This window comes from Varanus komodoensis, unplaced genomic scaffold, assembly GCF_004798865.1.
Source record: "Varanus komodoensis strain SLA01 unplaced genomic scaffold, ASM479886v1 scaffold13_1, whole genome shotgun sequence".
In the NCBI taxonomy this organism is placed as follows: domain Eukaryota; kingdom Metazoa; phylum Chordata; class Lepidosauria; order Squamata; family Varanidae; genus Varanus; species Varanus komodoensis.
In genome coordinates this window covers 4,079,659-4,106,984 of record NW_025335408.1, presented here as the reverse complement: position 1 = coordinate 4,106,984, position 27,326 = coordinate 4,079,659, and the positions used below count along the sequence as shown (strand labels likewise).

Sequence of the window (27,326 nt, the reverse complement as noted above, 5' to 3'; positions counted from 1 at the left end):
TGACGGAGAACTGGAGTCATGTGAACATAACATCCAGTCCCCGTCAGCAGCCTGGCAGCTCTATTTTGAACCAATTGAAGTATCTGGACCATCTTCAAGGGTAGCCCCACGTAGAGCGCGTTGCAGAAGTCAAGACGGGAAGTCACCAGCACATGGGTCACTGTTGCAAGGCAGTTGTACTCCAGGTAGGGGTGCAGCTGATGAATCAGCCGAAGCTGGAGGAAAGCGCTCCTCGCCGCTGCTGTTACCTGAGCTTCGAGTGAAAGCTCCGGATCGAGGAGCACTCCCAAGCTGCGGACCTTGTCCCTAGGAGGGAGTGCAACCTTCAAATCACCTTCTCCGAAGCCCGAACCGCCAACCAACAGGACCTCTGTCTTGTCTGGATTGAGCTTCAGTTTATTGGCTCTCATCCAGCCCATTACCTCGGCCAGGCACCAGTTCAGTACAGCCACTGCCTCACCTGGATTGGTGGAAAACGAGAGGTAGAGCTGGGTATCATCAGTGTACTGATGGTTCCACAGCCCACACCTCCTGATGACCTCTCCCAGCGGTTTCATGTAGATGTTGAACAGCAAAGGGGACAAAATGGACCCCTTTGGTACTCCATGGCATAGCTGCCATGGCGCAGAGCCATAGTCCCCCAGCACCACCTTCTGGAATTGGCCGTTGAGATAGGAGTGGAACCACTGCAAAGCAGTGCCTCCAACCCCCAATCCCGCAAGCCTATCCAGAAGGATACCATGGTCGATGGTATCGAAAGCCACTGAGAGGTCCAGGAGAACCAACAGGGACGCACTCCCCCTGTCCTTCTCCCTGCACAGGTCATTGTACAGGGCGACCAAGGCCGATTCAGTACCGTACCCGGGTCTGAAGCCGGACTGAAATGGGTCCAGATAATCAGTTTCATCCAAGATAATCAGTTTCATCCAAGATAATCAGTTTCATCCATTATTAACTAATACTGGCTGGAAACTTCAGTAGGTGTCACATGATACTTCTCAATCATAAACGTATCAAACTCTGATATAAGATATAATAATTCATCATTATTCTTTTGTGACCTTTAATGTAGTCTTCTGCTTTGGTATATTGAGGCATAACTGGCATTTTCAAACCAGGTTCAGCGTTTCTGGGTTAGGACTATGCAGTAATTTTTATTATATGGGATTTTAAGCAGAAATCAAGAAAAGCTTGTTAAGGGTTAGGGTTGAAATGGCAGGATGGTAGTGTGGTGTCTGTGGATGGCTGGGTACAAAGAAACGAAGGGTGAGAGAGAGAGAATAATAGCTTGGCTACAATGGTCATTTCTCTGATAATATCCAGGTTGAGTTATTATAATGAATTCAATATACATGGGCTGTCCATGAAGATGGTCCAAAAGCATTGGAGTTGACAGAATTCTAAATGTGCGGGTGAAGCCAAATCTTATCAGTTCTGAAAGAATCGGTAGAAGCTGCCTATTTGTTTCTAAGTCCAATTCAAGGGACAGTGGGTAGTAACTTTGAATCTCTAAATGGCTCAGGATCCAAATACATTAAGGAGCAGCTCATCCCATACCAATCTGCATTAAAACCATCAGATCAGATCCTCCTCCAAGTACCTACATGAAGTATTAGTACCTTTTCCATGTTGGCACTCCTACCCTGCCATGCCCTCCTGAATGAGATTCAACTGCCCACAGCACTGTGTTCTTTTAGGTGCAAGATTAAAAACTTTTGTATGCCTGGGAATTCTAACCTGTGTACATTTCTTTGATGAACTGCTGTTTTATCTCTCTAAGTTTTATGGTAAGATTACAAGTAGTTTTAAAGATCTTTATATTTTGTTTGTTCTCTACACTGGAGCACATTTTTCTGGGTGAAGGGTGATTGAGAAATGTTAAAATAATAAGTAATATTAGTCCTAAATAATACTTACTTCCTATTAGCCAGAAAGGACATCCCAAAACCCATCAACATATAGTATATATGGTACAAAATTTGCTAGTTTTTTCTCCCTCCAGAATGTATATGTTATGTTCACATGGTGTTATGTTCACATGACTCCAGTCCTCCGTCAGCTTCACTGGCTTCCTATTGAAGTCCGGGCCCAATTCAAGGTGTTGGTGATGACCTATAAGGCTCTAAGCGGCTTGGGTCCTGGTTACCTGAAGGAGCACTTACGTCCATATATGCCCGCCCGCCCCCTGAAATCAGCGGGAGAGGCCCTTCTCCGGGAACCCTCCATGAAGGAAATTAGGAGGGTAGGTACTCGGAGGAGGGCTTTCTCTGTGGTGGCACCCAATCTATGGAATGCGCTCCCCAGAGAGGTCCGCCTGGTGCCGTCATTATTTGTTTTTCTACGCCAGGCGAAGGCCTTTTTATTCAAATGTCATTTTAACTGTTAATACTATTTATTTATTTTATTCTTCGGCCAGGGTGGCTTATTTTATTTTATATTGTTAATTTGTTTTATATTTTATTGTATTATATTTTAATTGATATCTTTGTGAGCTGCCCTGAGGCTTCGGCGAATGGGGCGGCATAGAAATTTTCTAAATAAATAAAATAAATAAATATATTTCCAATATACAGATAAAAGTCAACCTATACTGACCTGTGAGTTTAAAACACTAGAACACTTGGAGTGAATGCTAGAACAGCCTCCCTAAAACTATCTTAAATTTTGTATGCAGTGAAAATAAAATGATGGTAATAATTTGCTGAAGGGATTTTTGTATTCTCCAAACTCCCTGGTGAGGGTGTAATGAAAAGGAAAGGAAAATGCTAAACTTCTAGATATAAATAAATCATACATTCATAATAAAGAAGTGGGGAAGAAAAACCCTGAAGCGTATTTTCAGTATGATGATATTTTTAATTCTCTCCTGGCAAATATTACAAATATTTTGATCCTTTAACTCCTTAAAGAAAGCAAATTTCAAACATGTAGGCTATATTATTTTAATGAATACAGATTTCCTTAAACATTCTATTTTATTATTCATTCCTTGGGCAGACAAAAAGGATAAATCTAAGTTAACAGAAACTGTTCTTTTCTTTAATGTACACTGATACAGTTTCCCAAACTTACAACATCATGTTCTGTAGATACCAGAACCATTCAAATGCAAGTATGTTAGGAACATTCTGACTACTTTCCTGCATTCGAGGAGAGATAAAAGGGCAATGTACCAGTTTCTTCAAACTCTGCAGGTTTTCTAAGACTTTGGTGGAATTATGAAATTGAGCAAGACTTTGCAGTAAACATTCTTGCAAGCAATTAATTTTTTACTTGACATTTTTGCAGCAGCACAAATGAAGCCTAGAATGTATTGAGGTTTCATCTTCCTAAGAAGGTAGTAGGAAAAGCAATGCAAGCTTGCATTCAGGTTCTTTGACTTTTCTTATACATCCAAAGACTAGTTACAGGTATAGCCAAAATCCCCAAGTGATTTTTGTGCTAGTATTATGTGTTTATGTCATTTCATTCACAGTGCAATTCTAGGCTTGTCTGGTCAGACATAGAGTTCTACTGAGTTGAGTGAGATTTAATCCCTGGTCTGTACGTAGAGTATTGCAGCCTCTTTATTAACCAAGTGAGGGGATGTTAATTGAATGTCAATCTCACTGGACAGATCTTAAAGTCTAAATAGGATGGCTGCTTATAGGTCACTTTTGTCTACAGCTTAGAAGTGTTTCTGAATTCTCTTCCAGGCAGTAGCAAGTATGAATAATGCTTTAACCAATTGTATCTAATAAAGATGTTGGGCACAATTATGTCCAATCTGTACCTAACTTCTGGCATTCATGTTATCTTGGAACTGTAGAAATGCCCGTGAAATGTGTTAGAAGCGAGATCAGTCATCTATCATGCAGCTGACTAACAGGAATGTTAGGAATCTGCCTTGATTATTAGTGTATTTCCAAGCCTACTGAATTTTCTGTATAGATCTGTGAAGTATCATCCACTCCTACATGTTCCAGATGTGAGGTCCTTATTCAGGGCAAATAATACCCTAATGCCTGCCTTTTTTTCCACCCAGGACAGGGAACCGTATGAATCACCAACATGAATGTTTGACATACTGTTAAATTTATGCCTGCATTTAATGCTATTCTGAAACTTCAAGTTAGAACCAGCTTCAGTTTACGAAAAGGCTTTTAGAGATATGCTCCGGAAAGGATTTTGAACTAACAGACGCTTCTAACACATTTCATAGACGTCTGCACACAGACCATATTGTAATAGGCTGTGCCCAAGATAACAAGAATGACAGTGTCCAGCCTCATTACTGGATGCAGCTAGCTGAGCCATTTCTGATTCTGGTTATAGCCAAGTAAGGATTAAGCAATATTCCTAAATGGAAGCCCATGCTGCTTTCTAGTGGGAATATAAGAATAGTGAAGAAAGTGGGATGGTGCACCTAAGTGCTTGTTCCTTATTTAAAAGATGAAACTAAACTGTGCAATTTGTTCTCTCACCTTTTGAAATATAAATTGGAGTGGGGAGAACAAACAGGGCTGTGACTGGCTTGAAGATCTTAAATAAGGAGATCTCTGGCTGATTTTTCCTTTGAAATGAGTGAAAACTGGAAAATGATTGCACAGCTTGAGGAAGACAATAAGGGGGAAAGTTAGAAATGGTAGAAACAAGATTTTTTCCAAATTGTGGAGAATTTCGGTGGGTGAGACAAACAAAGGACAAAATTAAATAAGAAAGGAATCTGAAGGAATGTTGAAATTTTGGAGAAATTAAGTTAAATCTGGTAGTTAAATGAAAATTAGATATTTTAATAGTTTGGTATCTGGAACTCATTTTGTGCTCCAGGACAAATAATTCATCTCCATTTTGCCCAACATTCTACTTCCAACTGTGGCCAGAAAAATGCTTCCAGGAACTTAAAAAGAGGGCATAAAAGAACCCATCTTTTTCTTGTACGAGTATCTCTTATTCATCTGTATTATTCCAAGGTACCATTTAGCTTCATTGTGGAGACAAAATTGACAAAGGATTTATTGAATGGTTTTAGAAGGAGTAATTTCAATTTGGTAAAAGCCATGACAGTAGATTGGCAGAGGGGTGAAGCTTGTAACAGTCCCTAAATTTTCAGGGCATCCATTGCCCCTACCATGGTCAGCAAGACACTCTGAGGGTTCACACAACATGATAAGCAAGGGTGGTTATTTAGCTTTTTCGGTCTATCGGAATTTTCTTGTGGTATTTCCGCAAAGTACATTTGGTTTTGAGAAACCACAAAGAGAAACAACAGTCTGTTCTATAATTTCTCAATACCATTTTTGCTTGTTATGTCACTGAAACCAGGAAACACAACTTGGCATGATACCGAGGCCAGGCCAATGGAGTCACTTGGGAAGAATGGCTGATTGCTGCTCTTGCCAAGTGGCTAACTAGAGAGCACCACTGACAGCTGCCATTTGGCACCACTATCAAAAGCATCCCCACTCTTCCTGCCTCTGGTCCTAAAGATCTCTAGAGCAGGAGCACGTGTGTGGGAGAAGTGAGAATACGCTATGTGATGGTACACCTCTGGGCCTGCATGCCACAGCAGATTCCACACTGCCACCCCTTTCACATACAGAGCAGGTAAGAAGTAACTGGTCAGCAGCAGTAGCAGTCTGGGGCCAAGAAGGAATCAGTGCAGCAGGGCTGCTCCTTTCCACAGTGAGGCCTGGCAGAATCCCCTCCATACTTGTTCCCGCGTGTGGACTTGGCAGCCCCTCCTGCTTGAGCTGTCCCCTCTGGAGGGTGCCTGACCAGCTCCTTGTCCTCTCTGCTGTGCTTCAGGGCAGGAATCTGGTTTTGGCAGCAGAAGAGCTTGTTTGACAGCTGCCATGAGCTAAACTCTGCTCACAATCACAATTGTCAAAGCAAGAAGCCTATTTCTCCCTACAGCACTGCCTGGGATACTGCCTGGAGGACCAAGAAGGAAGAAAATGGTGGATGGAAAGAGAGTTACCATGGTAAGCCTGATTGTCATTCAGGCACATCCACAAATACTATGCGCTGTGGAAACCATGGTGGTACTGCTTGGTGTGATTGATTGATTGATTGATTGATTTATTTGATGTACATCCCGCCTTTTTCTTCCAAGAACTCAAAGCAGCTTACATCATTTCCTCTTCCTGCTCTCAATCTTATCTGCACAACAACAACAACAACCCTGTGAGGTAGGTTGGGCTGAGAGCCTGTGACTGGCCCAAAGTCACCCAGTTGGTTGCACAGCTGTGTAGAGACTGGAACCTAGGTCTCCTGAGTCCCAGTCCCATGCCACACCACACTGCCACACCACACTGACTCTGATGTGTGAACCTGGTCCGACAATGGGCTCCTAGGAGTACAGTCTGTGGGCTGCCAGAAAACAGGACATCTTATTGGGGATCTTGCTTCTTGGGCAGCCCCCAAGTTACGGAAAACCGGTCTGAACCAAAGCTTTATTGCTGAGATCATGCAAGACTTTTTTGTTTGTTTGTACATTAATTTGTGTGGATATGCTTTTGTTGCCAAAGAGAAGAAGAAGATTTTGATTATCTCATCTTTGGTTAGTTATATACTTGTTTTATTATGGAATTATTCTTATATTTTATTGCAAGTTTCATTTATTGACTTATTGATCTGTTTCTTGTGAACCACTTGATAAATGGAGGCCACAAATATAATAAAAACTTTGATCAATCAGTCCTCCACAGGCATTGGATGTTTATGCACAAGGGAAGCACATGGGTAGGGAAGAAAGAGCCTGCCTTCTCCATATCATATCCTGGCTGCAAACAGCCCAATTGCCTGTACGATCAGGATGTTTCTCATATGAGTCAAGCTGTGAATAGCCAGGGTTACATTTAACATTTCCCTGCCATGCACTAACAACCTATCATGGTGCAAATTATTTTCTGAGGACAGAAATGGTGACACATACATTATAACTAATACTTTGAACAGAATAATTATATCACACTGGAAAATTTCACTGGTACCAAAGCAACTTAAATCCATGTACCCTGGCTTCAGTCGATATAAGAAATGTATAAGTTACTTCTGTTCATTTTTCATTTTCAGTCTATATTCAAGCCATACTCACTTCGCAGCTCACTTTGCAGTTACTATTTGTACTTATGCTTACAAGAGGATTGAAACCCTTTGTCTATTTTATCTCCACAATGAAGGAATGTCCCAAGATGAATCTCACTGTTATTCTTTCTGGCCTTTGCATAATTTCCCAAAGTGTCAGTTTCTTCCCTGAATATGTAAACCTTCCTAAAAATTAGATTCATGCTCATCTTTGTGCACTTTGCACAGCAATTAAGCAGTGTACAACTAGCACTGAGTATTCATGAACCAATAGTAGGATGTGCAAAGGAGAAACTGCATGCCTGTGTGGGTATCTGATGACTCTGAACAAGGAGCTGTGGATATCAGACAATATGCAGTGAAGATGAGAAGAATCCACAGAGAAAATACTCCATGTCTCCCTGTTATGGTCTTCAAAGTGTGCCTCAAGAGAGCTGCTTAATTATCTTGTAGAGCAGAAACGTGGCTTAGCATGACTTATTTATTTACCATCCCACCTTTTCCTGCAAAGAATCCAAGATGACCCACAATAATCCTCTTTCCACTTTCCCTCTGTTCCCCCAAACCACTGTTTAAGATTGGTTAGGCTGATTGTCCATGACTACCCAGTGAAATAATGTAAGCCATCCCAAAATGCTAGTGGTGGACAGGTTGGAAAAGCTTTTAATAAATTCTGTAAATCCATGGCTGAAGAGGGACTAGAACCTGGATCTCCTGAAGCCAATCCAGCACTCTCACCGCTACACCTCACCAGCTCTTCACATTTTTGAAAGATCTTGTGACAGACATACCATCTGCTGATCTAATCTGTTCTTATAAATTGTTCTAATTCATATGGACATTTCCTTGAGTACTTAATTCTACCACTCTATTGTTTTCTTGGAAATTTCATGATTTGTTGCTGAGTATTGACCGAAACACCACAACCGTGTCTAAAGTTTTGATTGGCAAGCTGATGAATAGTGAATATTTCATTACAAGGAAGACAGAAGAGTTATGTCAATGGCGTTGTTGCACTGCAAAACAAAATGTCTCACTACAGACCTCAACAGATTGTTACTCCCACTGACTAGTGACAGTGACAACAGATGGGAGCCCAAAAGACCATAAACAGGAATGGCATTCAGAGAGATGAAAAATCTAGCAACCTCAAAACAGCCTTACATGCACATCCATAGCACTTTCTGCTTTTCTCTTCAAAGAACCAACAAAAATACGTTTGTTTGTTTGTTTGTTTGTTTGTGGAACTTGAGTGCCACCAAATAGTCCAAGGCCTCTCTGGGTGACTCACAAAAACAATGGCGTATGGAATAAAATCAGAAAATTTAAAAACAAACAGTCCAGCATCATAAAAACAATAAAAACATGGGAACAGGAGACAATACACACAGCAAATGCAAACAAACAGTGATAAAAACATAGTCAAATCACTAAAAACAGGTACAAAATAAAAATGTGGTGGGTACCAGTTGTGCTTCCTTAGGAAGGACATTCCAAGGTGAAGCTAAGTAACTGAAGAACCCCGTTCCTTGTTATTTCCCCCTTTATTTCAGTTAGTGGGAGCTCAAATGATAGGGCATCCATAGAAGAGCTTAGGGCTTTGGTAGGGATATATGGAATTAGGAATTCCTTCAATAGATGCATATATTTTTGTTCTATGCAAATCATTTCATTTTAACTAGTAATAAATTCCTTTACCTTCTCCTCCATCATTTTATATGATGAGGGAATAAAATGTTCATTTCCTTTACTAACCTAATTGCTTGGCAGCTCACCAATACTGTCAATATTTAAAACCATGATTTCCACTGGCTACTTGTATCTCTACACAGATTTTTTTAACTGAATGCCTATGTTATAAGTACTTCATGCAAAATATAATTAAGCAAGATCATTTAGATTTGTTCCAGTTTAGCCCCCTTAAGTCTTTGGGATTACATGAAAGGACCCAATTCAAAGTGAAGTCTCACAGGTGTACGTGAGGTGTAAGTGTGTCTTAGGGTGTAATCCTATGCATATTTAGACAGCAAAAGTTACTGCAACTTCCTGCATTCCCAAGCAAACATGACCTTTTTCTGCTTTAAGCATGCCCTTAAACAATATGATACCCAATGTGTTTTCTTCTATGTCCAGTGCAGAACAGAAGGGGCTCTGGCTATAAAATTATAACAGTTATGTCAATTTTTAATAACCATCATTCTTACACTCCCCTTTTACTCCCCTTTTACTCCCATTTTACAGGATACAGTTTTGCAAACTAATTCTCAAAACTATTTATGTGGGAAGCGATGAAATTTGGCAACAAAGCATCTTTAAAGTCTGGCTGTCATAATGCGCACACCGATCACATCTTTCATATGTAATTTACACCACAAAATACCAGACCTTACTTTGTGGTATGATAAACATCATTGTACAACTAATGCCTTCTTATCTTTCTTTTCTTATGTTTAAATTATTTTGACATACATGGCAAGCCATATGCCATGTAATGTAATAATAATATTTTCAATTATGGCATTTTTATAATACAAAAGCACCAGTCATTAGACCCCCAAATAAGATCCTTCAACTACTCCTATTTCTCCTGGTCTGAAGACTTCACAAATCTATGTCTAAGAGAAGATGCCCTTCTTTTAGTACTTTACTTTGAATGATAACATATAAGACTTTTCAAGCACAATTTGTGAAGGATTATGTATGTCCAACAATTTTGTAACCTAGAGTTTTATTCCTTAAAATAAGATTCCAGCTAGATATCAGGGGAAAATTCCTGACTGTTATAGAAGTACAACAGTATAACAGTGTGGGTTGTGTCCCACACAAGAGGCATTCAAGATGCGACTGGACAGTGATCTGAGAGGGATGACATAACTTGGTGTCCTGTACCGAGCAGGGGTTTGGACCTGATGGCCCCTTCCAACTCTACTATTCTGTGACGATGCTATGATTTCTCTAGTGGTTTGAAACCTGTTATTTAAAATGTTTCTTTGGAAGTAATGGAGCTAAATAAGTTTGCTTTGTACATGTTGCTTCCAGAAGCAAGGTTCTATTCTAGGCCAATGAAGATTTAATTTCATTCACATCTTTCCAATTATTCTGTCATTTAACTTTTGTTTGGAGCACACACATACATGCAGAATTAGATGGCACGGTGCATAATTCTGTTTGGCCAAATTGGTCAATCTCAAAGCTGGCTCTCCTACTAATACAGAAGTTCGGATTCAGTGCCCTGATATGTTCTTGTCCAGTTGCTTAAAAGAATAGGAAGTATAACAACAACAACAACAACAACAACAACAACAACAACAACAACAATAGTTGAGGTCAAGTGTTCAAGATTGCTACTGGATTTTCTTAATAAGAAACCCTCTAGAGATGGAGGTCCTCATATAAAACAGTTATGAAATTCTACTTTGAAAACTATGTATTGTAGAACAAGAGTAGTTTGGAAAGAGAATTAAAACTATTATAGTACAATTCTCTGTAAGTGTAGACATGTTGGTGTAGAAAAAGAAAGCCTGCAACTCCCAGCATGCCCTAGCCAGCCATGTTGGCTAGGGCATGCTGGAACTATAGGCTTTTTTCTGTCTAAAACTCCACAGGATTGAAGCCTCAAGGATTTACCATTGATACAGGTTTTATTGAGAGTTTGGAAGCTTAGGATCAAAACAATTGCATTTAGTTAGACATTCAGTACATGATGGCAAGTTATTCTCGCTGATCCAGTAAATGGAACTATTCTAGTGCTTTTAAGCCTAGGGAAGATCCAGCTATCATGAAATAATGTGCTTACTTATCCAGAAGTAAGCTCACATTGTTGTATGGCTCTAACTCCCTGGTAAATATGGATAGAATTTCAGCCTAAGTGTGATGTTCTTTGCTTTTCCACCACCACCTTACTAGTAGTTTGCAGTCATCAGTTGCCTTATGGTCATCCATACATAATGATCAGAAACAATTCACAGATTCATCTCATAGTATGAGAGTAACCACTGAGCCACAATTCTGAACAAACACATTTCTTAATATTTGATTTATACAAATCACTGTCAATTCATTAGGTCATTATATGAAGAAGGTACATTATCAATAGTATGCAAGAAAGTGTATCTCAGAAATGCTCAGAAATTCATGTACCACAATTGTTATAAGAACGATTAGTAGCCTGTTTGTTGACCTTTTATCTATAAATTCCCCCTTTCCTCTAGAACATCATTACAGATGATCTACCTGGTAGCTCCTCAGGAACTTAACAGGAATAAGGTACAGCCCATAGTAATTTAAAACAGTGAGTATCTGTAGGGCATAGACTGCATTCTAGAACACTTAATGATGAATATATAATATGTGCACCTTTTAACATATGGAAATATTAAAGAAAAGTTATGTATATTTATAACTATAAAAGTAAGTCAATTTTTACTAAACAGTTCTGAAGCTAAGTACAAGTCTGTTTAAGTAAATGAGCCTGCAAAGTCTTGAATACAATCATATGCATATATATTCACAAGTCCAACTGACTTCAGTGGGGTTACTCCTGTGCATTTGGGTACCAGATCGCAGCCAATGAACTCAATGAGACTAAACTCTTTCACTGCAATTCATACTACACAATGTATAGCATAAGTTAACAATTCAACTTCTACTAAATAAATGCCAGCATTAACTATTTTGTGTTGACTGTCAGGAAACCTCCTGACATTCTTTGGCCTTATGACTCCAACAGCCAAGCCCCTTTCCCACCCTCCTCTCAGCTGCCACAGAACGAACTGCACCAGCTTCCTCCTTGAAGTCCAGCTAGGCCTTAGATTGGAAAGAAGGGGCTGGGCAGGGGACAAGGATGGGAGGGGGCTGGGTCAATGGCTTATGCCAATTCCTGTTGGCGCCCCAACCTTCTTCTCCAAATCTAGAGGTCCAGACACGACCAGTCAGAGAAAACGCATGCCACAATGCATAGGAACAGTAAAACCTGCCCTTGCGACACCTTACCCTGTGCAATACATGCACATAAGCCTTTTTGTCCAGAGGGTTACAAGTATATGGAAGGCAGGGCACTGGACTTCATCCTTAAATACATAAAACATAATAGCCAGACAAGTAACAATGTTCTGTGCTATCAGTTGCTTCTGGGCAACTTCCTTTGAGATAGCGTCAGCATTCAATACATCTCTTCACATGTCTACTAGCCATAGCAAGGCATTTAATGGAAAAGCCAGATGACAAAAAGTATTTATTGTTGTGAACACATGTCTGAGTTCAGCAGTGCTGTAATCTCTATCAATGAACAAAATACCTAGGGAGAAGGAATTACTAACAGATCTCCCACCTGAATACCCAATTTTATTACCCACAATGGCAGTTTTAATTCCAAGTGCTTTGAAGGCATATTTCCCCATAATCCATACATGTTGCCATGGTGATTTCATATAAAAAAGCTCCAGTTGTTTTGTTTATCAATACATAGTAATGTTGATGATCCAGCCAAAATTAAGCACAATTCCAAATTATTTTGATATGGGCAGTTGAGCACATGTGTCAATTACTACACAGAAGCAACTGCTTAAACAGCTTTGGAAGTTTACCTTTGGGTGGATCATTTCCTCTAAACTGGAGACAGATGCACACTCATCTGAAGCACAGAGCACACATTTTATAAGTATCATTATGCTGGATAAAAAGGTCTACAGAAAGTGCACTTACGTTGGCATTCCTTGCAGCACTTTCCATCAACATATGCAGGAGCAGAATTATGAAGACAGTCAAAATGTGGGCATATCAGTGCTTCACACTGGATAGTGCCATTCTAGAAAGAACAAATGCTTCTTTTAAAAATAATTGAGAGTATATGCTAATTGAAGTAACTATTTTCAAGTCATGGGTTTCTTTAAAAATGTAACATCTCATACCAAAGTAAGACACGATCCATTTTCCTTTTCTTGATTATGAAAAAACCTTTATACTAAAAACAAAGCAAACCAACCAAATGAGAACAAATTGATTTTTGGAAGGCACATCCAAGTCACCCATTCAGATTTCAACCAGCCTTGTCCCTTCAAAGGCCAACTTCGGCTTGCCAGGCCAATCCATCCAGACCTGTTTTGCAGCCTGTTCTTTACTTTCTCTGTTGCTCTTGAAGCAACAGAGCAATGGAGAAAGCAATGGAGAAGCAAAGCTGGCACAATAGTGAGTTTTGCTCCCCTTGGATTTTCTCCACTGAGGCTTTTCCCAGATGCTGAAAGACCAAAAGCGGGGGAAGGGGGAAGCAAACTCTCAGACTGAGGCACAGGTTGAAAGAACTCTATCGAAACTTAATGTTTTAGAGCCTGGACCCAAACTAAGTTGACTTTCAAAGGTGTTACAGATACAATAATAATACAGTAATACAATATTGCTTTAAAACTTATATTTTGCTACTCCATTCTGCCTTTTGTTCAAATTAGAGTATCACTATAAGTATAAAACCCCTGCTGAATCCACACTCTGCCATGATTTCTGCAAGCCACCTATTACTATACTTAGAAACAAAATCATGATCCTGTGAAACTCTAACTCTGCAATGGACCATTCCTCTTAGTGCCAGCCTGAGGTTTTTAATGACTCTTGGGGAAAAGACCCTCAGTGGCCCCTTCCTCAGGGAAACGACTTCATGGCCATTCTCACCAGCTGCTCCTGCTCCCCGTCCTCCTTTTGATCATTGCTACCGTGCGCATGACTGGCAGGCAGAGAGCCAATGAGCAAGTAGGCAGTGGCACCAACTGATCCTCCATCTCACTGTCTCCACTATCCGGACCAGAACAAGAAGCAGGTCAACTTGCAGGCTGCCATGATAAAAAGGAGCATCACTCCCAGGTACCCCCTGCTGGGATGTGGACTCTCAGCAGATGGCTGACTATGCCCATGCTTGATGCTTACAGGATCTTGGTCCTCCTAATCCAGTTACTCTGATACTCTGAACAGCTGCCTTGTACTTTACAAAGCTGAGAAGCCTCTGTAACATAGGGTAGAGCATTCCCAGGGGCTGACTCCCAGAATTTCAAATCATGGTTAACATAGTGCATACTAATTTTCACTCAAAACTATATTTGTATGGCTAAATTTACTGCAGTTCAATTGCCTCTTTTTCTTCTTACCTTTGTTTTTGCTAGCTCCCACTACATTAATTGTCTAGGACTGGAAGAGAAGTTTTTCCCCCTGAAATTAGTTTTTAAAAGTCCTTTACACACATACACACACTTAGAAATTAACACGCACTTTACAGATAATCCTGAAGCTACCTTCTATTAATGGATGTTTTTCTCTTATTCTGTTATCAATTCATTTTGTCATTCACAACCTTAAACCCTTCTGAGTCCTTTCCTCCTTACATCATGTAGAGGAACACTGAAGAAATGCAGTCTCCTCCTTCCAACCTGCTCAACCTGGTCAAATCCTGACTCTGAGACCATCGCAAGCTGTAACCTCATCCAGAGTGATGGCATTCAAGAAGAATATGACTAGGCATGCCGACGTTGCCCCATAAGCCTTCTTCATATTCTCCTTCCAATACTTAGTAGAACAGTCATACAAGCGATAAGAAGAAGAGAGACTTTTCTAGAAGAAATGTGGCATAAGGAGCAAGTAAACGCCTTCCTTCACACATGTGCAAGTTTCATATCAAAATGGATACTTTTAAACAAAGCATACCATGGAACTATGTCTCTGAACTTATACTCATTTTCAGTCTTACCATGCACGTGCAGTTCTTACAGCCATCTGTCCACGAATCAAATTCTCTGTAGGTGGCACCCTTCACAGTACAGGTTCTTTCGCAATAGCACTGGTCCAGTCTATTCATCCTCTGCTCCGCTCGGGACAGCTAGGTATACATGTCACAGAGAAGGACTTGTTAACTGTAGAAGGGTTTGCCTAAAACTACAGTAACAGTTTGAGCTACTCTGTATGCTCATACCACTGAAGAAGCTGAAAAAAGAGTATCCAGACAGGAAAGGAAGAGACATGCCAGGGTGAAATATAATTGATCTCACCTTAACAATTCATGCAAGGTGTTTTGGGGAAGTATGCAAAATTGTTGTGAGAACCACTGGGTGGGTTTATATTGCTATGCCTCTGTCCAGAGAAATGGGTACTAAGGACATCCCCATGTTCATGGGCTGCTCCATTCATTCCAATGGAAGCAAATAAGGATTGTGTGTACAGTTCTGTTCTCTTCAATGAACTGAATGGGAGAACTGTTCTAGATGGAAGCTCCAGGCACACTTCAGATACTTTGGTTGTGTAAAATGTCTTGAGATTTTATAATAATCAGATGGTATATAAGATATTTTAAGTAAGTAAGTAAGTAAGTTAATGTTCATAGCAGACTGATAGGTCAAACTACAAGTATTTTATCTTACAAGTGTTTACTTTCATATCAGTAATTAACAGTGCAATCCAATCTGTGCTTGCTTGGAAGTAGGTCATATGTATTCAGTGGTGCTTATTCTCAGGGAAGTACATGTAGGACTGCAGAATTAATCTTCGATACAAGCTTATCTGGAAGTAAATTGGTCTCAAATATGGGTGATTTCCTCTGAAAAATATGATTGGTTTTTTCAACAACACGTATTATGTGCTGTAATTCCCTTACACTGGACAAGGAAAATATGTCCATATGTTCTCTGGATATTTTATTGATAAAATTACATGAATAAATTGTACTGTTTGCTCTTTCTAGGGAAACGCAATTTTAAAAATCATGATCACTAGAACAGTGAAAAAATCCACATATGCATGGATATCTGACAGAGATGTGTTTGCACTCATTCATTTTGAACCTTTACTGGGTTTCATCCAATGGTAAGCCGACCTAGTGTAGACCAATTGAAATTAATAAAGGTCAAGGTAAGCAAAGAGAATGATATGACACTTCCACAATGAAACATATTGATGTCGTTTTTATGATATGTTTAAGTAGTTGTAGGTAACCAATAAATATTAAATTATTAAATAACTAACAGTGATAGAATGTCTAATCATGCTTTATGCTATGCTTAAGGGTACAATCCGAGGGATTATTTGGAGTCCCAGTGGCTGGTGGTTTATGCCAATTCCTGTTGGCACCCCAGTCTCCATCCCTCCCTAGGAAATGGCCATCTCGATAGAATACATGGCCCAGAGCATGCCAGCAGTGGCTGATCACTGCCACACCTGAGTGCACACAGGGCTCTGATGATGGATGTTTACGTGCGGCAAGGGCACAGGGCATTCGATTGTGCCCAAACAATCTAAGAAGACAAAGGATTGAAAACATTTTTTGTTATCTTCTATCGTTAGGATACTTGAAAACAAAGCAAATCGCACAGCTCACATCTTCAAAACATTTTACGATGAAAGGACAATTTGTTCTATTGACAGCAATGAACAACGCTTTTCTCTTAGCAATACTAGCACTGGTTATACAAGAAAGGAATCATGTCAGCCTTGTAATTTTATTAACCTGTAACTCCAAACAAAATCAGTACAACAATATCCCTACATCTATTAAACCAGTGCCTAAAATTAATTTGAAAGACATGTGTGCTGTTCACACTAAATGTCATTACACAGTTTTACACAGCAAAGTTGGCAAAACTTTTGACATACAATAATATTGGGTGGTTTGGATCCTTGTTGACACCTCTTTCTTGTTCCATGCTTAGAAAAATCACCAACCACTAATCTCAATAAATATTCTAAATTTATGCATACTTACCTGGGAGTAAAACTCACTGAACTCTATGCAGTTTACATCTGAGTAAATATGTATAGATCATGATCTACATTTTTTTCCTATTTAAATTCATCAAATTACTGATCATGAATATTTATAGACTATTCTTTTCTCAAGAACTTTGATTTAGCATTCTGTTCAAAGAAAAAATAAAAGCTAGGCGAATGTTAAACAAAAGCCAATTAAAATATATGTAATGTACATTCACACCCCCCATTAGTACTTCTATGTCTCTATAACATACACATAACCCATCTATTCACCCCATTCCCCTGCAAAAGAAAGTTCTGAGAAGCTTGTTACCTTTGCAGAAGTTTTGGCTAAAATATCTTGCAGCTCCATAATTTTCTGTACGAGTCCATGGAAGTCATTACATGTTGGGCATGCTGAAATTGCAAAACACCACATTTGTCAAATTATTCTTCAGCTGGGCTAAGCTTGCAATTACAGCCATACTTACCTGAGAGTAAGCTTCACTGAACATAATAGGACTAACATCTGAATTGAAAGACATTAGACTGTGCTATAAGTCTTACCACATTTTAGTTGATAATCGATACATTTAAGAGATATCTTACTAGACAAAAATTCAACAAATGCACCACATTGTATTTTATGGTATAAGAACTAGCAGACTTACTGCGATTAAGATCTGGGCACTGAGAGATAAATCCTTGAGGCATGACAAGTAATTGCACATCTTGCATTACACCCTGTGTGCAGGTAGGGGAAAAGGTTATATTATTTTTATCCTGTCCGGATAATATTCCAAAGCAAGTATTTTCATGTAAAAGCTTCTGTTCTAGCTATATCTCCCCACACAAAGCAGTTTGTATGAAATCACTGCCTCTTACTTTCATGCACTGTAGCATCAATAAAGTAGTAAAGTACAGAAGAAAGGAAACAGTCATACATGTATACATTGATACATACACTCATTCAACTATATTTGGAGACTTAACTTAAATGTCAAGGTGTAATTAAGCAGCAAAAAAATGGTTGCTGGGCATTCACTCTTATTTTTATTTAGTCACCCAAGAAAGGGTTTCAAGTGACCTTTAAAAGCCATTTTACAATAATTTGCAGTTCCACTGAGCTTGGAGATACTCATTTAAATAGAACAAGAGAATAGCTATAGCTATAGGGCTACACAGCGAATTGTCCATTCAGTTGAATGTGATTTAGGAAGCAGCTTTCCATGGTGTATTGCACACCAAATCACCAAGTGCAATTTGTATATCAAATTGCACCAATTGCATAAAAAGCTGTGGAATGAATGCTGTACACATGCTCCGAGGCTGTTTCCCAGAGGGTCTTGTTTTGAGGAGGGTGGAATTCATGAAAGCTTTTTCCTCATTAGTTAGGCATGAGATTTTATCGTGGCACTGAAGAGTAGTCTTACTCTATTTTCGTCATGTTGTCCCTCTACTTGAATTGTTGTTAAGTGATGAATTTCAGCATGCATTAATTCACCTATATGCGTTGCCACCTATTTCTTTTAATGGTAGCTAAAACTGGCTGGATCATTTCTTCTTAAAGTTGTTACAACCAAGATAATTTCTGAATCAGTATCCATCTGTAATCTGTGTCCCAACCTTACAACTCCTTGAGATCTTTTGCTGAAATTATGCTGTGCATTTGCATTGACTGGGTGTACTCTTTAATTCTCTCCACTAATACCAGCCTGGACACATTTAGAATTCAAAGGATACTTTCATTACATAAAATACTGAACAGATACTGATTCCTTAACTGCAGTTAAGTGTTACCAATTTACAAGTTTAGGTGGCAAGACAGCAAATATAAATCACTGAAATTTATATGTCTTAATTTCCTAAGAGAGCAGAGGACTCCACATCTCATACAGCCTATAAAAAGGATAGCATAGAGACAAGAAACCAGTTCTATAGAAGAATTGTAATCCTTTCTTTGTCCATTAAGCCTGAATAACCATTGTTTCATTATAGGAAAAGGTGTGTTGTAGTTGTACTGTGAGCTGATTTTCATGTTAGACATAATCTTCATATTTTTGGTTCATTAGTTTCTTCTTAAGAAAAAAACAGAGGTTATACCGATTAATAAATAACACTACCTACATATGCTTAACCAATCATATTGCTCTATATTGTTCAATCCTCTATTTAGATATTTTAGTTGGAATTGGAAGTTGTTAGACTATTTTTAATGTATGTATTTCTTTTACCTATCTTTTCCTGGTGTGTTTTGTTAATCCCATTACTTTTTGACTATTTACTAGGATTGCAGTCTTATCTTGCCTGTGAATATTTGCTTAATCCCTTTTGGACAGGAATGACTTTGCTAGTTTTCCATTATACTTCTTTTTTGCTGCAACCCAGTCACTGGGTTTGAGATCAGTGCAATCTTGCTGTTTACTCCAAGTCCAAGTGTCAACTGATTCTCTTTTATTCATTCTCCCAGCATGCTTTAGCAACTTACAAGTCCTTCTCAAATGCTAACTCCTTCTTTCCCATTTTTAAATGCTTATAGGTATATCTGTGAAATTCAGTGTTTCATTAAGAACCAATAAATATAAACTTTCATTTTTCATTTAGGAGGAAATGGATTAAAATTGACAAAAATGGTTGTACTGACAGTCAAGTATATGCAGGTGCAATTAAAAGGGCCAGTTCATTCAATTCTGTTTGGCATTTTTAAAATATACAACTATGTTTGTTACCACGGAGGTAACAGAAGTGAATATAATGTTGCCTGATCTAGCAATTTGTCCCTGCGGGAACGAACTCAGTACTGAAGGGAATAACCTTCCCTATGGATACTAGAAAGACATGAGGTATTGACATGCCTCTGTATCTCACAATAAAGTACACTTTCCATCTCCTCTGCTAGGCCAACAATTTGATTTCTTGGCATTTTCTATGCATATTTTTACTTATTCATTTATTTATTTTTATACTCTATTATTTTCATAGAAAATCTTGAGACAGTTTACAATTTTAAGAACACAGAAACAATTTGCAACACTTTTGATACTTCTGTCCATAAACAAACAAGCGAACAAATAAATACATTCATAAGTATGCCAAGGAGTTAAATCAGTACTACAGAGTAACTTTCTCTGAGGTTTCTGGAAATAGCAAGCTCAGAGAAAGGGAAATCACTTTCATGACAGTTTCTTTTCCCGGTCTCTGTTTACCAGCTTTCAGAAAGCTGAGTTCAGCTCCATATCCTCTATGCTCTACATATACCCTCATAGCTCTATCTTCCACTGTCTTATCTTAAGCTTAACATATGAAGAAAGAAAAGGATTTTCTGTCTTCAGCCTTCCTATCTCTAAACCTCCAAAAAGTGGTCAACTTCTCTAATGTAATATTTTTATCTTTTTTCTGTGGCCACTAGAGTGTGCTAGAAAATTGAAAACAAATGAAAGGAAACAGAAAGAAACAATAAAGCCAACCTAAATGAAGCCACTCCACAAGATAGTAACTCACCCTATTCAACCTTCCTCTCCATGTTTTTCCTGTCCATCATAGTGACTAGGGCTAATAGCAGCTGGAAATTCACTATATGGAGGGACACACATTGGGGAAAGCATTCTTCAAACAGGAATATGATCCAAGAAATGGAAAGTTCACTTTTATTTGTAACTGCCTACTATCCATTATTGGAGACCAGCACACTGGTTCTGAATTCATCAAATGAAAGGGTGAAATAAGTAAGTGTACAGGCAATACACAATTCTATTGTGAATTTTGATGAGTATGCCCAGTTCTTATTAACTCAGAGAAGAACAGTGCAGTGTTTGCTACAGCAAATGACCTACTAAGAAGAGATGCAAGTACACCAAATGGAAATGATCCATTTTACTAACTATAGATTTACTCTGGAAGCAGAATGTACTTATTTTCCTTAATAATATATAAGCAGGGTTCCTGTTGCAAGAAGTGCTCTCCAAAATCCCAGGCCACAAAGGGCCTTAATGACCAGAAGCAAGATATTGAACTGGGCCTAGTAGCTTATCAGGAATTATGTATAAACGCAGCACTTTACACATACATACACATCACCCTACACCTATTAAAAGGCAGCATACTGTACATTCAGAATTTATTTATGGGTTATATTTCCATATCAGGCAAAAGCTGAAGCTGTCCAAACCATTTACAAGGGGAGGCCAATATAGTCCTTTCTATAGTTTGTAAAGTCATGGATTATTATGACAAGGTCACAGTCTCCACGTAAAGGGTTCCATCAGCCCCTTCCAACCCCCTCTTCAATATCTTCTTGCATTCATAGTCAACCCGTTGATGCCTAACAGGATCATAGATAAACAGCTTTAAATCAAGGAGATCTTATTTCTATCCAATGCCATTTTGGGTAGAAAGGTGAGGCAGAAATCAAATAAACAAACAAACAAACAAACAAACAACCACAACAGGCATTTCATGAAGACTATGCTATCCATCCAAACCAATGTATAACCAACAACAAGAAAGTTGGTACAGAAAGTTGCAAGTTCAAAAGTTACAAGTTGTAAGCTTCTTTCCATGGCAGCCCATCTCATTTATTAACTCCTTGATATATGAATTCTCTGTGCAGTGGAGAAAAGTATTTCTGTTTACAGATATTGGGTTTTTCCTAAATGGGTTTCCAAATTGCTCTGTTTCTTCTGTCTTTCATCATCTCTTTCCATTCTAGCTTGGGCACCTTGCCAAATCCAAAATTCTGGATTAGATAGCCATGTAGTATATCATCTTCCCTTATGTCTAGTCAGATGCATAACTTTCATAAGTGTTGAAATGAATCAACATGGTATGTATACTGCTACACATCCCAGGTACTTTCCCTGGTCCAAAAAATGCCTTCCAGTTGGGCACTATTAAATTTATTGTTTTATCGCACGTGCAGAGTGTAAAATAAAAGTTTAAAAGCATTACAAGTGCACAAAATGTAGCAGCAAAATGTGCAATCAGTTGAAGTAGCATTCTGAGCTATAAAATACAAAATATCTAAGGCACACCAGGGATTCTCTTTGTCCTCACTTAGGGTCCTGAAAGTGTAACTGAACAATCCGCCCCATGACAGAACATGTATTACAAGCCTTGCCACCAGAATCAACAATATTCCAAACTCATTTGTATTCTACAATAAATACATCACTTTGGCAAAAATAACATTTCTACTTATTTTTTTCTTTAGTGTTTTTGTCTTTTTCTTGAGAAAAACATACCTTAAAATAGCCATGGGCACTATTCCTTTGTCCAAGCCAAAATGTAGTGCCAACAGGTAAATCCATAAAGGGCTTTTCCACCACTCTCTCATAAATTCTGGTTTTGAAACAGAAAGTAGGAGCAAACAATTTAAAATAGAATTCATGTTAATTACATTTACGGATGATCTAGAATATTGCACATCTAAATTATGGATACAGCATTCAAGGCTTCACTTACTTATTGCAGTCTACATGCAAAATCAAGTGCGATGCACTGATTGCTAAAGACAGCCTGTGCCATTTGTCATCTGCCAAAATGTAAGGAAACACTTCCGTATGTGAGCGATGGCTTCCTGAACGATAGTGCAATCTAATTTCATTTCTATGGCCGCTGCTCTCTAGTTCCAAGTACCTGCACCAGAAATGGAGCATTAGGTCGTGAAGCAATGTGAACAATGAGGACACAGAATTCATCCCTGTTTGTAAATAACTGACAAAAAGTTGAGCATATAAACTTTTAGCATATCATGGTAAGCAAATGCTGCCTGTGCAGATTGACAATGCTTAGTGAAAGGTTCTTTCCTCAAAGCTGGTTTTAGTATTGTTTAGAATAATAATGACACAAAAAAATCTAGGTATCAGGAAAGGTGCAAACAATGCAAATTGTGCTACCTGAAATAAATAGGTCTGATTTGTAAAGGAAATGCTGGTTGTGTACCTTTCTTTTCTTTCTGCATTTCCTTTCGAGGAAGAATATTTGAAATAACAATTAGGAATGATGAAACTTTGTTGTGGTTTATTCCTCTTAATTTTTGCAAACCTGATACACTTCTGTGGTCAAGATTTTTTTTTTTTTTGGTTGCATTGACAAGGAACATAAGTTGAAGATAGGGATTAAAACAAAACAGCACAGATTTGAAAGTACATATGCCACATCATTGTCTCTCATCTCAAGATCTTAAAAGGAAAGTTTTCAAATAACCACTTCGAAAACAAGAGAAGGTAGACATCATACAGACCACAGCGCTTTTCACAATTCTACATTTTTCTTTGTTTAAAATGATAGGTAAAAAACCAAAATGCGACAGAACAAAGTGAAGAGCAGAAGAAGAGGAAAGCCATCTATGAGATGGGTCTGTTCCATACAGAAAGCCACAGCCTTGAGTTTACAAGAGCTGAGTGGGGCTGTCAAGGACAGGGTATTTTGCAGGGCATTCATTCAGAGGGGTGCCATTTGCTTTTCGGCGCCAGACCTTTTTATTTTATTTATTTAAGCAGCATTTTAAATGTTAATACCATGGAAATTTAATTTGGCCAGGGCGGCTTATTTTATTCTAATATATATATTTTAATTTTAATTGTTATTGTTTTAATTTATTGTGCATTTTATTGTATGTTGTGAGCCGCCCCGAGGCTTCGGCAAGGGGCGGCATAGAAATGTTTTAATAAATAAAATAAATAAAATAAAATAGTCAGAGATGACTTGATGGCACATAGCAACAAAAACTGTTTATGCTAATACTGCTTCAATAGTACAGGCAGAGTGATGGTGCTTTTTAGAGACTGTTTTGCCTGATGAACACAAATTAGACAGGGAAGATTAAATTGCAATGCTGTGTAGATTACACTGCAATGCTGTGCAGATTACATTGCAATGCTCTGTAGATTACATTTTTTAAAAGTGTGGTGGTAAAGGGTTAAAACACTTAACTACAATCCTGATATGGAGTAATACATACACATACAGTACATAGCGCTACAAGAAAGTAATAAGCAAATATTCTTAGATGGTCTTCTTAAAGTCCATGTATATATGCCATAAATAATGCATGTAAAAGTAAACAAAAGCTCTTCGTTAAACAAAAGTCCTCCTTTAAGAATTCTAAAAAGAAATACATTCAGAAATAAGGATTATAGATGGATAATAGTATCACCTATCTCTTATGAGAATTGGAAACTCTATGCAAAGTTTGCTGTACTATGAGAGTACTATTAATGTCTGTTAGAAATTAATATTAAAGGGTTTCTATGAATGGAACATACCCATCCAAAAGAAAGCTGCTCATTCCAACTACATGATTCAGTGCTCTGGCCTTGCCCCCTTTTAATTAGCCTCCACTGATAGCAAGTACTTCTGCTAATGTCTTTTCATCAGACATGTAGCAAAACTACCAATTCTGTTGCTGCATGAATCACTGAACTGATATGAGAATGAAGTTTCCTCCAATTTATATTCAGAAAACAAGGTTAGGAAACACTGTTCTGCTGAAACAATTGAAGTTCAGTACTATTAGAACTTCATGAATTGATTCTGTTATTTAAAGCATCAGATGAAACCACACAAAGATGATAATTCTGTACATGAATACTTATTTTGGTTTTATTCAATGTGATCAGGTTTTCACATCTTCCTGATCTGTTTATTCACATTGTTTTTCTCTAATACATTTTAAAAATTTAATACAGAATATATATTCACTCAAAGTTTTTAGTGCAGAGATGAAATTTCATAAAAATTAAAATTCAGTAAAATTCTGTAATTTGGAATTTACATTCAGTTTCAGTCATTTTCAAGCTTAATTTCTGAAGTTCAGTTTTCAAAAACTTAAGTATTTCATTCAATTTTTCCAAACATGTTTTCCTCCAACTTCCTGTACTATACTTTTTCCCCAAGGTTGAAAGAAGACAAAATGATTCAGTTGGTACAGTTTGTGTAACTGTGGTGATGCAAAATAACATGAAGCTGATATTATTAAAAAGTGTTTAGGTGAAGATGGTTTCAAGAAATCATTATTGGATTCCTTAAAAACTGAAAGGGTTAAAAAAAATCATTTTTATTCCTGTGAGACAGTCTCCTGAATTTCAGGAAGGTGATAGTTTGTGCTTTTAGACAAGAGGTGTACATCCTTCCTTCCAGCAAAGCTACTGTGTGATGGTTGTTATCAGAGTAATCAAGTGTGCATGTGAACAAATAAAAACTTTTCACAGATGTCTTGTATCCTAACTCCATCACATTGTAAATTTTTTGAATCAAGAAGCAAACAAATAAATACATGTTTTCAATTGGTGCAAGAACATAGAATAAAATCTTCATATTCCAGACACAGAAGGAACTTTGTTATTTATATTAAGTATATAACATAATGTTAAGATAGTAGAAATGTTTCTTTGTTCTTACACATAAATAATAAAATATTTTCATTTGCTATTCGGGATGTTGATATACAATTTTGGTAGTACAAGCCATCTATTTCAACCCCCTAAAGAAAGGGGTTATTCACGTTAGATAAACATACCATTCATTTGGTGCAATTCCTCTGAACAACATTACATGAAGCTCAGATGTTGTCTCCTTTTTGTGAAATGAACTGAGCCTTTCTTCTAGTTCCTAAATAAAGGCTGTCATTACTCGAAGCGGTTTCTGTTTATGAAATGGACATTTTTTGTATGTAATGGACAATTCTACTTAAGAATGCTTTAACATATACAACTCTTCACACAAGCATGGAACTACAGTAGGCAGAACTTTTTTTACTTAGTTACTTATCCTGATTCTAAACTTTTGTTTAGACTTGTGTGTAAACAGAGATTGCCATGTAGATATATATTGAGATATAGATATAGATATCCATTTATTATCAATCATTCTATCTGTCTATATCTATTTATCTGGCTAGCCATACACTGTTTTGTTAAACAATATTTTTCATCTTCTTTTCAAATTCATAGGAAGTATATTTTCATAATACAATGCAGCCATGATACCTAAAATTACTTCTAAATGAAATTTGGACAATTGTATTTCCAATTGTTACATCTGCACTGGCAGATTATTTACTTCTGAAATTTTATGCATTTGGTGGGCCACTAAATGTTACTCATTCACAACAAAATTGTTTGCTTGTGTGAACTTTTGTAATGTAGATTTTACATCTTATTGTCAAAATTACATTTTTGCATTCCCACAGATTTAAAATTAATGAAGCTTAACTTCCAATACAGGTGAAAAGGAAACAAATGTAGCAGGACATTAGTCAATGTAATGCCCTCCTTTATAAAGCATGCTTGAAGTTGTTCCAGCTTAAGAAAGTTGTTACTCAGAATACAAATTCAGTATCTTTTAAGCTTTAAATGCTTAAAAACATTTCCACTAACCATGATTTCAACAGTGACCAAACACTTTAAAATGGCAACATTTTCCCAAATGAATAAAAGGAATTAAAAATGGCAAGCATTTTCCCAAATGAGTTAAAGCAATTTAAAAAATGGATTGATTGCCATTGTCTTTTCAAAATGAAGCATTAAGAAACCAGCCTGAATACAAGAAAATATTGTAGAAAACCTTCTTTCACACAAAAATAAGTGCTGGCAGAGTGGGGAGAGAAACATGCAAGGATGTAATGGAAACTTGAAAGGGCAGCAAAGAAGGAACTGAAAAAGATGTTTTACTAGAGACTTATGCCAAGATCATCCAAACTATTATATTCCAAATCACAATGCATGATGCTGTCCAGCTGTGAAGAAAGCTGTTGTGTTCAAAACATGGTGCTGGAGGAGAACTTAGAGAATGCAGAAAGAAAGTAAAACATGTGGGTCCTAGATCAAATCAACTCAGAGCTTTCCCTGGAAGCAAAAGTTAGGCTGTCATTCTTTGGACACATTATGAGAAGGCGAGACTTACTGGAGAAGGCAATCGTGGTTGGGAAAGTCAAAGGCCAAAGAGGGAAAGGAAGACCAAATAATAGATGGACTGGCTGCATAAAGAAAGCCACAGACTTGAATTAAGAACAGTTAAGCAGGGATATCATGGATAGGAGAGGCAGGCTCAAAGGCAGGCTGTCATTTATAAGGTTAACTTGGAGACAATCTGACGGCATGTAATAACAACAACAAACTTTAAACACTGTGGTCCCAACCTGGTTTTGTTCCTCTTTGTTCACTTTGAGTAGGAAAAAGAACAGACATAACTGCCTGCTTCATATTAAAGGCAATGTGCAGTTTGCATCTAACTGCATTCATGGAATGTTTATGTGTTGAACAGCCCAGAAATGACAGAAATGAAATGGCAGAAATGACTTGCTAACTCACCCCATGCTTAAGTAAACACGTGCAAAAACGGCCCTAGACTATTCTACCAATTTACAACCGTTAGAACTCTTACAAGAGCAATTTCTTTAAAAGTCTTATTTCTGTATCTCTTGGTTTTCATTCCTGATTGCCTCTTGGATTTTCACTGTCAGTCTAATAGTTTCAAGCACTTAAATACAATATTCTCCTTAAAACAAGCATCTTAACAAACACAATAACCTTTGCAGA

General features: G+C 37.9%; 1 protein-coding gene across 1 annotated transcript in view; it reads right to left on the bottom strand.

Annotated features, from left to right (window-relative positions):
• The window catches only part of NELL2 (neural EGFL like 2), a 130,812-nt gene that overhangs the window by 83,851 nt on the left and 19,635 nt on the right, over positions 1 to 27,326 (bottom strand). Inside the window, exons 4-9 of the mRNA XM_044423050.1 lie at positions 22,249 to 22,422; positions 22,029 to 22,125; positions 17,460 to 17,532; positions 17,123 to 17,205; positions 14,798 to 14,926; positions 12,772 to 12,874 (exon numbers count right to left, since the gene is read on the bottom strand). Coding sequence (XP_044278985.1) covers positions 12,772 to 12,874; positions 14,798 to 14,926; positions 17,123 to 17,205; positions 17,460 to 17,532; positions 22,029 to 22,125; positions 22,249 to 22,422 — 659 coding nt within the window. The remainder of the gene's footprint in view (positions 1 to 12,771; positions 12,875 to 14,797; positions 14,927 to 17,122; positions 17,206 to 17,459; positions 17,533 to 22,028; positions 22,126 to 22,248; positions 22,423 to 27,326) is intronic.